This window comes from Hypanus sabinus, unplaced genomic scaffold, assembly GCF_030144855.1.
Source record: "Hypanus sabinus isolate sHypSab1 unplaced genomic scaffold, sHypSab1.hap1 scaffold_124, whole genome shotgun sequence".
Lineage (NCBI taxonomy): Eukaryota > Metazoa > Chordata > Chondrichthyes > Myliobatiformes > Dasyatidae > Hypanus > Hypanus sabinus.
Genome location: NW_026779303.1, coordinates 750638 through 763985, shown reverse-complemented (window position 1 = coordinate 763985; position 13348 = coordinate 750638). Strand labels below are relative to the sequence as shown.

General features: G+C 42.6%; 1 protein-coding gene across 1 annotated transcript in view; it reads right to left on the bottom strand.

Annotated features, from left to right (window-relative positions):
• Positions 1-13348, bottom strand: part of LOC132386638 (zinc finger protein 208-like) — a 44122-nt gene that overhangs the window by 30151 nt on the left and 623 nt on the right. The window contains exon 2 of the mRNA XM_059958933.1: positions 2952-4493. Coding sequence (XP_059814916.1) covers positions 2952-4088 — 1137 coding nt within the window. The 5' untranslated portion in view covers positions 4089-4493. The remainder of the gene's footprint in view (positions 1-2951; positions 4494-13348) is intronic.

Below are 13348 nucleotides of genomic sequence, written 5' to 3'. Positions count from 1 at the left end.
GACTGAATCCTGTTGAAACAATGAAGGCAGAAATTCCCTGACAAGTCATCATAACCTGAATCCCGATTTTGGCTATCATGGGTATCAGAATCATGCTGCACAGATTCGTCTGCGTCGGCATACTTTGAGTTCCTGCGCAGGAAGGATAAATGTTAAAATCCATCTGTGGGTCGTCAGCGGTTGTCTTAGTTGTCAACAGCGCTGCAGGAACAATTTTAGGTCATTCCCTAACAGCAAACTAACATCTTCCAATGGTAAAATGGAGTATAATCCAATTTTAACAGGTCCCAAAAGCAACCCTGACAGTAAATTTACCTTGTACAATGGCACAGAAACCATGCTACCCCCAAAGCCTTTAATAAGATTTACTTCATCAGTGTTCGTCTCATCACCAAACTTTAGAATGCTGTCTAATATAAGTGACTGAGAATCCCCAGTAACTCGAAGAATTTTTGGTAGTTGGGTTGACCCTTCCTTTACTAATACAAACCCATTTGACATAAAATGATCAAAAGCCTTCTTAATTCAGTCAGAGTTCTCAGTCCATAACTGAGCCTCAACAGAATGTTCAGAACCCTGTGGGTTTATAGGTGCGTCAACAAACTGAACACCGGCATTTGGGACTGGCTTCTTTTCATTTTTCTTATTCAGGATAGAATAATTAGCCATCACATGACCAGCTTTCTTACAATAGTAACAAGCAAGACCAGAATATTTCTCTTTCAACTGCTTCCCTTCATCCTTACTCTTGTCACTCGTCCCAGCTGTAATTTCTGGTTTACCCTGGTGATCTCTGGCACTCTTTTGGAAGCTCTTATTTGGGATAATCTTAACCTTATGAGTAAAAGCAAACTCATCTGCTATTCTATCAGACTCCTGCAAAGTGGCAGTATCCTTTTCATCTAAATATGTCTTTATGTCGTCAGGAGCACACCTTTTGAATTCTTCAATTAAAACTAACTCTTTCAAGCTATTAAAATCATCATATACTTATCATCATCATCATATATGTGCACCAGCGATCAAAACACACAGACTTCTCATAAGCAAATTACATATGTCCGGTTCACAGATTTCCACAAATTTCAAAACTTTTGCCTGTATGATTCTGGGACCAACTCGTAAGCTTTGAGCACAGCCTGTTTCACTATGTTACAATCAGCTGCTTCATCAACTGTCAAAGCAGAATAGGCTTGCTAAGCCTCCCCCTTTGTAAGAGAACCAACCCTCTTTTGGCCACTTTAAATTCTAAGCAACCTTCTCAAAATGCTGGAAGTATTTATCAACCTCTTTCTGATCAAATGGAGGTACCAATTTAATTTCCTGACTAGCCTCAAACTTATCACCAGAGTCTAACGCTAGACCCCTTTGCTGAAACCACTGTATCTTTTCCAGCTCGAATAGCCTCTGTCTTTCTGCTTCCTCCTTCTGTTTTTCTGCCTCCTCTCTGATTTTCTGCCTCTCTAGCCTCAAATTGCCTCTGCCTTTCCGGAGCCTCCATCTTTAATTTTTCTAACTTGTCCTGGAGCTCAAGCTCACTAGGTTTACTTCCAGGAAACACGTCCAACTCCTCCACTTTAAACACACCCTCAAATACATAATGTTCAGCTATTACCCTCTGCATCTGTTCCCTCCTCATTGTCAATTTCAACATAGCAAGTTTTAACCTTCTAGCAAGACTCAACAACTCAATCCGTCTGCCATCCTCTAATGCCTCAGAGGTTCCCGCTTCCAAACAATAATCAGCATCCGCTGCTGATTTTCTACACACAAATATATCAAAAGGGACTTCCCCAATGAAATCGATAATTAATGACTACGCCCCCATAGCTGTTCATATCCCAGATGCAGGCCCCAATTTTGTTATGAATCGTAAAGCTTTAGAAACGAATCAGCACCAATAGACTACACCTGGAACAACACACACAAAATACTGGTGGAACACAGCAGGCCAGGCAGCATCTATAAGGAGAAGCATAGTCGACGTTTCAGGCCGAGACCCTTCATCAGGACTGCCTGAGACTGCCTGACAAAGGGTCTCGGCCTGAAACGTTGACAGTGCTTCTCCTTATAGATGCTCCCTGGCCTGCTGTGCTCCACCAGCATTTTGTGTGTGTTTGACTTCCAAGCATCTGCAGATTTCCTCGTGGAGACTACACCAGGAGTCTGTTTTTGATCTTAAAACTATCTTTATTAGAATCGACTTATAATATAGTAACTTAAGCAAGATAAACAAAAGTTAACAGTGTTCTGTGTATATATGTGTGTAAATATAAATCCAAAACTATTGAGCTTGGGGGGAACAAGGCTTGGAGTCTTGAGATGGTAAAGTATGAAAGTTCAGTTCAACCACAGAATAGGTGATGAGAGAGATATATGTAATCCAGGGTAAATGTCGAGAGAAGGCAATTATGTCGAATTCCACAGGTTCCATGGTGGTAAAACAAGAGAACAGTCATCCTTCCAAATCCACATAATAATTATCACCCAAAGTGACTTGTCACAAGGCGTATCGTCTTCAAGTGAATTACCACACCACACCCAGGCAAGGGTTAACACATCGGTGGTCTTCACATGATACCCCAAATCAGATCCACTCCTATGGATCAAACGAGGTGACAACCACACAGACGATGTATGATGAATCGATAATTAACCCATACTTGCGGGCATAGGAAAATTCCAAACAGTGACCCTTGGCACCTATTTCCCTTGTATCGATCTTTCCATTTTTCCTCCTTCATCTCCGTCTGACTCTGAGTGTCTGTGTCCTCAGTTAAAACTAAACAAGCTGTGAGTGATGTAAACAAGCTGCAAGTCAGACTGATTAAACTTCCTAATCTCTCTCTCTTAAAATGACAGTCCACAGCAAACAAAACCTAGGGATTCATAACAACTGACTGGTGTGCCAGTAGTTGGAATGACTGAGTGAATCCTATCCCACATTCTCAGCAGGTAAATGGCTCCTCTCCAGTGTGAACTCGCTGATGTCTCTGTAGTGTGGAAGAGTGAGTGAATCTCTTCCCACATTCTGAGCAGGTGAATGGCCTCTCTCCAGTGTGAACTCGCTGATGTTCCAGCAATCTGGATGAGTTATTGAATCTCTTCCCACAGACTAAGCAGATGAACGGCTTCTCCCCAGTGTGAACTCGCTGATGTACCAGTAATCTGGATGACTCAGTGAATCTCTTCCCACAGACTAAGCAGATGAACGGCTTCTCCCCAGTGTGAACTGACTGGTGTCTCTGCAGGGAGCGTGAGTGACTGAACCTCTTCCCACATTCTGAGCAGGGGAATGGCTTCTCTCCAGTGTGAACTGGCAGATGACTCTGCAGGTGGGATGACTGAGTGAATCTCTTCCCGCATTCTGAACAGGTGAACGGTTTCTGCCCAGTGTGAACTCGCTGATGTCTCAGTTGGCTGGATAAAGCACTGAATCCTTTCCCACATTCTGAGCAGGTGAATGGCTTCTCCCCAGTGTGAACTCGCTGATGTACCAGTAGGTTGGATAACTCACTGAATCCTTTACCACATTCTGAGCAGGTGAATGGCTTCTCCCCAGTGTGAACTCGCTGATGATTCTGTAGTTGGGATGACCGAGTGAATCCCTTCGCACAGACTGAGCAGGTGAATGGCTTCTCCCCAGAGTGAACTCGCTGATGTACCAGTAGGTTGGATAACTCACTGAATCCTTTCCCACATTCTGAGCAGGTGAATGGCTTCTCCCCAGTGTGAACTCGCTGATGTACCAGTAGGTTGGATGACCGAGTGAATCTCTTCCCACAGACTGAACAGGTGAACGGCCTCTCCCCAGTGTGAACTCGCTGATGTCTCCGTAGGTTGGATGCCTGAGTGAATCTCTTCCCACAGACTGAGTAGGTGAAGCGCCTCTCTCCAGTGTGAACTCGCTGGGGACTCCGTAGGTTGGATGACTGAGTGAATCTCTTCTCACATTCTGAACAGGTGAACGGCCTCTCCCCAGTGTGAACTCGCTGGGGACTCCGTAGGTTGGATGACTGAGTGAATCCCTTTCCACAGACTGAACAGGTGAATGGCTTCTCCCCAGTGTGAACTCGCTGGTGAGCCATAAGGTCAAATGACTGAGTGAATCTTTTCCCAGAAATTCAGCAGATCACCAGCCTCTACCAGGTGTGGTGTGAACTGACTGGTGTGTCCTCAGGTCCAACTGAATCCTTTCTCACACACAGAACAGATGAATGGCCTTGCCCAGTGTGAACTTGCTGATGTACCTTCAATTGTGATAATTGAGTGAATCTATTCCCACTGTCTGAGAAGGTGAACAGCCTTTCTCCTGTGTAAGATGACTGGCTTGCTATTTGGTCAAATGATCAATTGAATCCCTCTCCACAGTCTGAGCAGGAAGGATAGTCGATTGAATCCCTCGCTCCACTTCTTAAATATCCAGACAGAGACAGCAAAACTGGCGTTTTCTGTTTGAGATCCCCGGCGACAAATTCCTTCTCGTTTTTAACCTGTGAAAAGATTTACAAAATCCTTCAATGGGTTTAGGACAACATTTCCGATGAGATTACTTGAGTTGCCAAGGTTTGATCTGGTATCACACTGTTACAGTGAGGTTCTACCCAAGTTGGAGAGAGAAATCACCTCCTGACTGGGCAGAGTGCTGGTATCTGGAAGACCATCAAACTCTCCGATGCTCTTCCTGTCTCTATAAGAATGGGGCATTTCTGCCATCTCCAATCTGTGACCTGGCTCAGTTTGACTCTCTCCATTGGTATTATTCCCTGTTCCTGCTGAGCTGTATGGGTGCCTGGCCCCACAGTAACTGAAACAGTCTCACGCAAATTGTCTTTGTGGATGTGCATCTGGGAATTCTTTTATGTATTATTAACTTAAAGTGCTACAGCTTTAACACCATATAAAAAAATTCCTGCTGAGATGACTGGTTGGTCCGCACAGCTGGTAAAAGGGGTTAGAGTGAATTTTTGTAATATTTCAAGTTCTTGTAGAAAAGTACAACACAGAAACAGGTCCTTTGGGCCATCTGGTCTTGTGCTGACCTATTTAAATTGCCCCTCCCACACTCCTACAATCCAGGTACCTACACAAACTTCCTAAATGTTGAAATCGAGCTCGCGTGCACCACTTGTGCTGGCTGCTCATTCCAAACCTAGATGACCATCTGTGTGCAGAAGTTTCCCCTCATGTTCCCCTTAACATTTCACCTTTCACCCTTAACCCCTGGCCACTGGTTGAAGTCCTACCCAATCTCAGTGGAGAAAGCCAGCTTGCATTTACACTATCTATGCCCCTCTACCACAATCAAATCTCACCTCAATCTTCTACATTCCAAAGAATAAAGTCCTGACCTGTTCAATCTTTCCTTATAACCCAAGTCCTCCAAACTTGACAACAGCCTTGTGAATTTTCTCTGAAATCTTTGAATCTCTTTTAAATCTTTCCTGTCAGTAGGTGACCAAAACATCACACAATACTCCAAATTAGGCCTCTTTTACAAGTCAACATAATATCCATCTATTGTCAGGATTTGGTTCACGAAAGCCAATGGGCTAAAATCTTTCTTTCCGTCACTATCTAACTGTGATACCACTTTCAGTGAATTAAGGACTTGTATTCCCAGGTCCCTTTCTTCTACAACACTCCTCCGTGCCCGACCAGTCACTGTGAAAGACCTCCCTTGGTAGGTCAAACCAAAGTGCAACAGCTCACACTGGTCTGAATTAAATTCCATTTTCCATTTCTCAAACCATTTTCCCAGGGGGTCCAGATTGCACTGCAAGCCATGATAGTCTTCCTCGCTGTCCACTACACCACCAGTCTTGGTGGTCATAAATCTGCTAATCCAGTTAACCACACTATCATCCAGATTACTGATATAGATGACAAACCACAACAGATCTAGCACTGATCCCTGTGGCAACCACTAGTCACAGGCCTCCAGTCAGAGAGGCAACCATCTGCTACCACTCTCTGGCTTCTCCCAAAGACAGTGTCTCATCCAATTTACTATCTCATCTAGAATGCTGAGTGACTGAACCTTCTTGACCAACCTCCCATATGAGACTGTGTCAAGTGCCTTGCTAACGTCCATGTAGACAACATCCACTGCCTTGTCTTCAACCACTTTCCTGATAACTTCCTCAAGAGACTCTGTAAGACTGGTTAGACATGACCTACCATGCACAAAGCCATGCTGTCTATCCTTAATCAGTCCACATCTATCCAAATACTTATATTTCCGGTTCTTGCACATACGTTCCAGTAACTTTCCCACTATTCACTACTAGTCACCACTCCGTGGGTTTGGAGATTTCCCTTGAATTTCATAGAATCATAGAAATCTATAGCACATTACAGACCCTTTGGCCCACAGTGCTGTGCCGACTATGTAACTTACTCTAGAAACTGACTGGGGTTTCCCTAGCACATAGTACTCTATTTTTCTGAGCTCCATGTAACTATCTGAGAGAGTGTTAAAAGTCCCTGTTGTATCCGCCTCGACAACCGCTGCTGGCAGTGCATTTGACACATCCAACACTCTCTGTGTAAAAAACCTACCCCTGACATCCCCTCCGCATATATTTCCAAGCACCTTAAAACTATGCCCCATCCTGTTAGCCATCTTAACGCTGGGAAAAAATCCTCTGGCTATCCACACACTCACTGCCCCTCATCATCTTATACACCTAAAAAAGGCTCTGAACATTAGCAAGGAAATTATACATTGCTCTGAGGATTTGTTAGAAGTAAACAAAATTATGAGGGTATAGATAGGGTAAATGCAAGCAGCTTTTTCCACTGAGGTTGGGTGGGACGACAACCAGAGGTCATGGGTAAGTGGGGAAGGTGAAAATTTAACGGGAACATTTGGAAAAGTTCTTTGCTGAAATGGTCGTGAGAGTGCAGAATGAGATGTCAGCACTAGTGGAGAATATGAGCTCGATTTCACCATTAAGAGAAGTTTGACAGGTACCTGGATGGTAGGGGTACGGAGGGTGATGATCCCGGTGCAGGTAGTTGCATTAGAGAGATTAAATGTTTTTGGCATTGACTAGATGGGCCAAATAGCCTGTTTCTGTACTGAACTTCTCCATGTTTCTGTGACAGAGAAGCTGGCCAAACTTGTTTGGAAGGGAAAAGGTAGGAGTGACAATGGAGCAGCAATGGCTGGAGTTTCTGGGAGCAATTCGAGAGCTGAGTGATCGATACATCCCAAAGACGTGGAAGCATTTGAATGGCAGCAGGGCACAACGTGGGTTAAATGAGAAACCAAAACCAACATAAAATCAGAGGAGAGGGCAAACAAAAGAGCAAAAGACCATTAGGAAGCTTTTAGAATCCAAAAGAAGACAACTAAAGGAAAGTCAGATGAGTTCAGGAGTGGAATTATGAAATGGTTGTCATTAATGAGTTTTGGTTGCACCCAACAGTCCGTGGCATTTAGAGGAACGAGATATCCAGGGCCTCAATATCTCTTGAAAACCAAGATTCCCTGCACTAGTTACCATTCAACTTTTATTTTGTCAGACACATACAAACTCTACACCCTTAAAATTTCACTTCTGAAGAACTCGCACTTACCAAGTACTGCTTTGCTAAAAAACATCCTGTCCCAATCCACACTTGTCAAATCCTTGCAAATATCATAAAAATTGGCCTTTCAATTTAGAATCTCAAGAGAGGTCCAGGCCTCTGCTTTTCTGTATTTACTTGGAATCTCATGATCAGTAGATACAAAGTGTTCCCATACACTAATTTCTGTCACTAGCCCTAGATCACTTCCCAATAGCTTATTGCACACTTCTACATCGGGAATTTTATATACTGATTAAGGTAGATTTGATAAGCTCTACCCCATCTAGTCCTTTTACAGCCTAGGATTCCAGTCAATAAACGGAAAGTTAAATTCACTCACTTTATCAACCTTTGTTTCTTGGCATAGTCCGCAATCTCTCTACAGATTTGTTCCTTGAAATCCCTCAGACTGTTGGGCGCAAGCAAGTCCAAGTAATGGCTACAATATCATAATTTCATGTCCTGAGGTCTGAATGACATCTGTTTGCTGTCAAAAAAACAACCTGGCCCTCAATGTCACTGAAACAAAGGAGCTGGCTGCAGACTACAGGAGAAATGGAGACAGGCTGACCCAGGATCTGGGGTTGAGAGGGTGAACAGCTTTAAGTTCCCTGGCGCACACAACACCGAGGATCTCACCTGGTCTGTACATACTGGCTGTGTGGTGAAAAAGGCACAACAGCACCACTTTCACCGCAGGCGGTTCAGGAAGTGTGGGGCGGGGCCCCAAATACGAACAACTTTCCACAGGGGCACAATTGAGAGCATCCTGATGGGCTGCATCACTGCCTGGTATGGGTGCTGTACTTCACTCAGTTGCAGGACTCTGCAGAGAGTGGTGCGGACAGCCCAGCGCATATGTAGATGTGAACTTCTCACTATTCAGGACATTGACAAAAACAGGTGTGTAAAAAGGACCACTGTGTAAAAAGGATCATTGGGGACCAGAGTCACCCCAACCACAAACTGTTCCAGCTGCTACCATCTGGGAAACGGTACCACAGCCTGAAAGCCCGGATCAACAGGCCCAGGGACAGCTTCTTCCACCAGGCCCTCTGATTGATTAATTCATGCTGATACAATTGTACATTTATTTATCCTGACTGTCCTGTTGTACATACTATTTATTATAAACTATTATAAATTTCACATTGCACATTTAGACAGAGACGTAACATAAAGATTTCTACAACTCATGTATGAAGAATGTAAGTAATAAAGTCAATTCGATTCAATTCAACCTCTCCACTATCTGTTCTGTCATTCTGGCTCCAATCCTCCCTGCAACTTTAGTTTAACCACCCACCCCACAGGGGAGCAGCAGCAAGCCTTGCCACTAGGATACTCATCCCTTTCTAGTTCTGTTCCACTAACTAACAAATTCCCTATCACCCCTTTGACTTTCCTCTGCCAGGTAATTCCCCCCAACAGTTTCTAAAGTGTCCACCTGTTGTTGTGTGGGATAGCAACAAGAGTACTCGGCGATGGCTATTTAACCTCATTCCCCTTCCTGACTCTCACCCAGTTTCCTGTGTCCTGCACCTTGGGTGCAACTCACCTCTCTGCACATCATACCTATCACACCCTCTGACGCTTGGATGATGCGGAATTCATCCAGTTCCAGCTCTAACTCCTTAAAGTGCAGCTGGATATACACCTTCTACGTGAGGGCGTCAGGGACACTGGAGGTCTCCCCGCCTTCCCACCAATATCCCCTCTAATTTGTAATGACCAGTGTGTGCAAAAACCTTGTACTGTACAATTTTTACCCAGTGACAACAACATGTGCAAACTGAATTTTATATAGAGAGGTATTCATTTCAACAGCGAGCAAGTCACTGTCAGTAAGAACTTTAATCTCCTCTGGTTGAGTCTTGATTGAGTTCATCTGCACTCTCACACAACCTATGTAACAGGTTAATGAAGGATTTACTCGCCACAGCTTTTGCAAACCACCTATTTGTGATTTTCTTGCTAAATGATGCTTTCAATTTCAGATTTCCAAATATCACTCCACTTCTTCCCACTTGAAAATTCTCCAGCAACTCTTGCATCACCACAATACACAAAGTATTGTACATAAGTATTTCCCCTGAAGTCTCACCCAGGTGACTGAAAGTGGTGAACTCAGTGATGGTAAGGCCAAGGAATACTGCCTTTAAGGGTGGTAGTCTGTCTCCCTGGAGTCTGGCACATTTGTGATGTGAAAGCTACTTGTTGGCCAGGGCAAAGGTGTTTGATATCATTATGTAGCCAGACAGAATTGGTGGAAGCATGTTCTCACTGGTAGAAAAATGCAGACCGAGAGGAGGTAGAACAAGCAACACACACAAAATGCTGGAGGAACTCAGCAGGCCAGGCAGTATCTATGGAAAAGAGTACTAATGCTGAATTCCTCCAGCAATTTGTGTGTGTAGCTCGGATTTCCAGCACCTGCAGATTTTCTCTTTGTGATTGGAGGTAGAACACAGATGATTTTCTCATCTGGTGATGTAAAAGATGTTAGAGCCATAGAATAGAACACTACAGCACAGTACAGGCCCTTCAGCCCTCTATGTTGTGCCAACCCATATAAACCTTAAAAAAAAGAACTAAACCCACACTACCCCGTAACCCTCCATTTTTCTTTCATCCATGTGCCTGTTCAAGAGGATGTTAAATACCCCTAATGTTTTAGCCTCCACCACCATCCCTGGCAAGTCATTCCAGTCACTCACAACCCTCTATGAAAAAAAACTTACCCCTGATGTCTCCCCTAAACTTCCCTCCCTTAATTTTATACATATGCCCTCTGGTGTTTGCTGTCGGTGCCCTGGGAAACGGGTACTGACTATCCACCCTGTCTATGCCTCTCATAATCTTTTAGCCCTCTATCAAGTTCTAGACCAGGCATGGGCAAACTATGGCCCGCGGGCCATATGCGGCCCGTTAAGCTTTTTAATCCGGCCCGCAGAACTTGATGAAATTATATTACTAAACCTTGTTAACGTCTTTTCCCCGCAATTCTGGCGTTTTCCCAATAGATGACGCACTCTACATACATTGACCTTTGTTGAGGTGCAGCGTATTACTCCACATTTGCGCTTTACTCTTTGTTCGGCTCGACCTATTTGTGTGAACAGGCGTTCAGCGTCATGAACATCAACAAAGCCAGCCACAGATCCAAGTTAACTGACCAACCCCTCAGATCCATCCTGAGAATCGCCACAACAAAACTAAATCCAGACTTTGATGCGCTAACTAAAAAGGGAGACCAACAACACTGTTCCCACTGAAATTAAAAATAAGTTTCTTCGTTGTGTTATGTAAAAAATGCATTTGAAAATATTTGTTTCAATAAGCCTTACATGTTACATGTCATTTCTGTTAAGTGATGGACACGAGTAGTACGCAGGTGCACGTACGTTCTCAAAATAAAAAATGCGCTCCAGATCAAATAACGCGCTCCGCATACTGGTGCGCTGTCATTGTTCTGTCTTTGTGCTGGTCGTTGTTGAGTTTTGGCACAGTGGACAATTGAATAAGAAGGAGCAGGACAAGTAGACCTGCATCTCCTACCGGTTTTGAAATAAAGACAGTCAGGAGGAGAGTGATGATGATAATACCTTGAAGGATAACAGAATTTTCAGTGCTTTAAAATAATAACTGTTACTATTAAAAAAAGCTGTATTTTATTCATTTAATTTTCAGTGTTTTAAAAGTCATTTCAATAAATAGCTAAATACCATGGGACTTCAAAGACAGATATTTTGTTGTAATGCATTTGTTCATTTTCAATTGAAATTAAAGCACATGTTTTCTACATATCCCATGATATTTTATTTTCTCTTATGAGGTGTATTACCAAAACACTCCGTCCATCTGCTCCTGGTCTGGCCCCCCTGTCAAATTTTAGAACCCTTTGTGGCCCACAAGTCAAAAAGTTTGCCCACCCTTGTTCTAGACCTTTCATATTATTTCACATTTCATAAAGATTGAAACAGAATAGGCTGAAACACACTGTTCAAAAGTGCTGGTGTTCAATCCACTTGGTGCATTGACTCATTACATTTTTTGGGTTTATGTTTGTCAGAAACACATCCAACAGATTTCCCATCAGAAGTGCAGGAAAATTCTGGACCTGATTTCAAATGAGCCACTGAGCACTCTGAAAAAAAGGTGCGGCAGAGGCCGATTTCTCCCTTGTGCTTTTATTTTCAGTGTGAACTATGTAACATTGATGGTGATTAATGATCATTACTTTCAGGCGACAGCCCTCCAAACATGTGACGAACCACAGTAAAACTTAGTGAACCTGCCATGGTTGGGTCTTGGGTGTCGGACTAGCAGATTTTCTGTATTATTTGATGTTCTCTTATTAATACATCATACCTCACTTCCAAATCACTGTTTTTAGACATCACATTATAGAATGATATGTTCCACATAACCTGCAAGTTTAAAAGAAGCTCAGAAAATAAGGTCAAAGTAAGTTTCAAAGGCATCTGGGAAACAGAAACATGCAAGTTTAAAGGGAGCAGAGATACCTGACTGACCTGCATGAGGTGTTGAGCTACCTAAAATGCATTCTTGAACGTATAATGTAGATTTAAAGCAATTATTGGATTTAAATTATTTTATTAAATTAACATTATCTTGGATCTCTTAATCGTAATTCATAAGTTTAATGTAGGATCAACCTTTCTGCATTTGGATAACTACAATTTTTGTTCTTTTCTTTCGAAAAATGCAGTCACATGATAACACTATTCAAACTTCAGACCAAAAGTCTTTTTTTTCCCCACTTCTATTTTTTCCCAGGAAAAAAATACTATAAACTTTTTGCTATTTAAAATTGGTAACATTTGTCAATTCATGCTGTTGTTTAAAATTAAATTGCTTAACTCCCTGAAGCAAACTTGTAAATTCACTAGCTAATAAAGAATTGAACAAAGAGGATTGTATATTTTACGCACAAAGCAGCATAATGTCAATGCTCCTACATCATAAATTGGGAGACGAATGTACACATCCCAACCTTATTAGGTATTTGTACTCAATTTTTCCCACAGATGGTGAACTGCTAAACTTGGCTGGTTCATCAGGCACAGCATGGAGTAGATCTGAAGGGAGCTGGAGTGGTTTGTGTATTTGCGGCAGTGCTGGGAGGAAAAATCAGCATGAATGATGAATGTCTTTAATGTCCCTTCCTATAAAATGCTCGACAGATGGTTCACACTTATTTGACCTTGAGCTTTTTTTTAAAACCATATTACACTTTAGTCAGGATTACTTAGAATTTCAACATCTCTCTTCCAGTGAAAATAATAAGTGGGAAGGGGTATAATTTAAAGATCCTATATATTGTTTAATCCACCCCGTTCTAATGAAATGTTTATTCAGTTATTTATGCTATTGACAAGGCTCTGAATAAAGCAAATGAGGACCAATAGGTGTGATCCATTCTTACAACCAGTTCGATGGCATAATTTTAAACTCACTTCCCCAAGTTTTCACATTTAGGAGCAGAATCACAAGAAGAGCTGGCAAATGACCAGGGAAAGCTTCACACAGAATCACAGAATAATTATTATAAAATATTGTTGGCATGAAAGGAGATCATCAACCAGAACTATCCTTTCAACTCCAATCCTTTTCTCTTGCCCTGCATCACTGCAAAAATTCACTCTCATTTCCTTTCCAATTCTATTTGAAAGTACTGTCTTAGTCTTCGACAGTACTGTCCTGTGGATATCCAGTAACTGTGCTCTGGAAGTCCAATCCAAAGTAG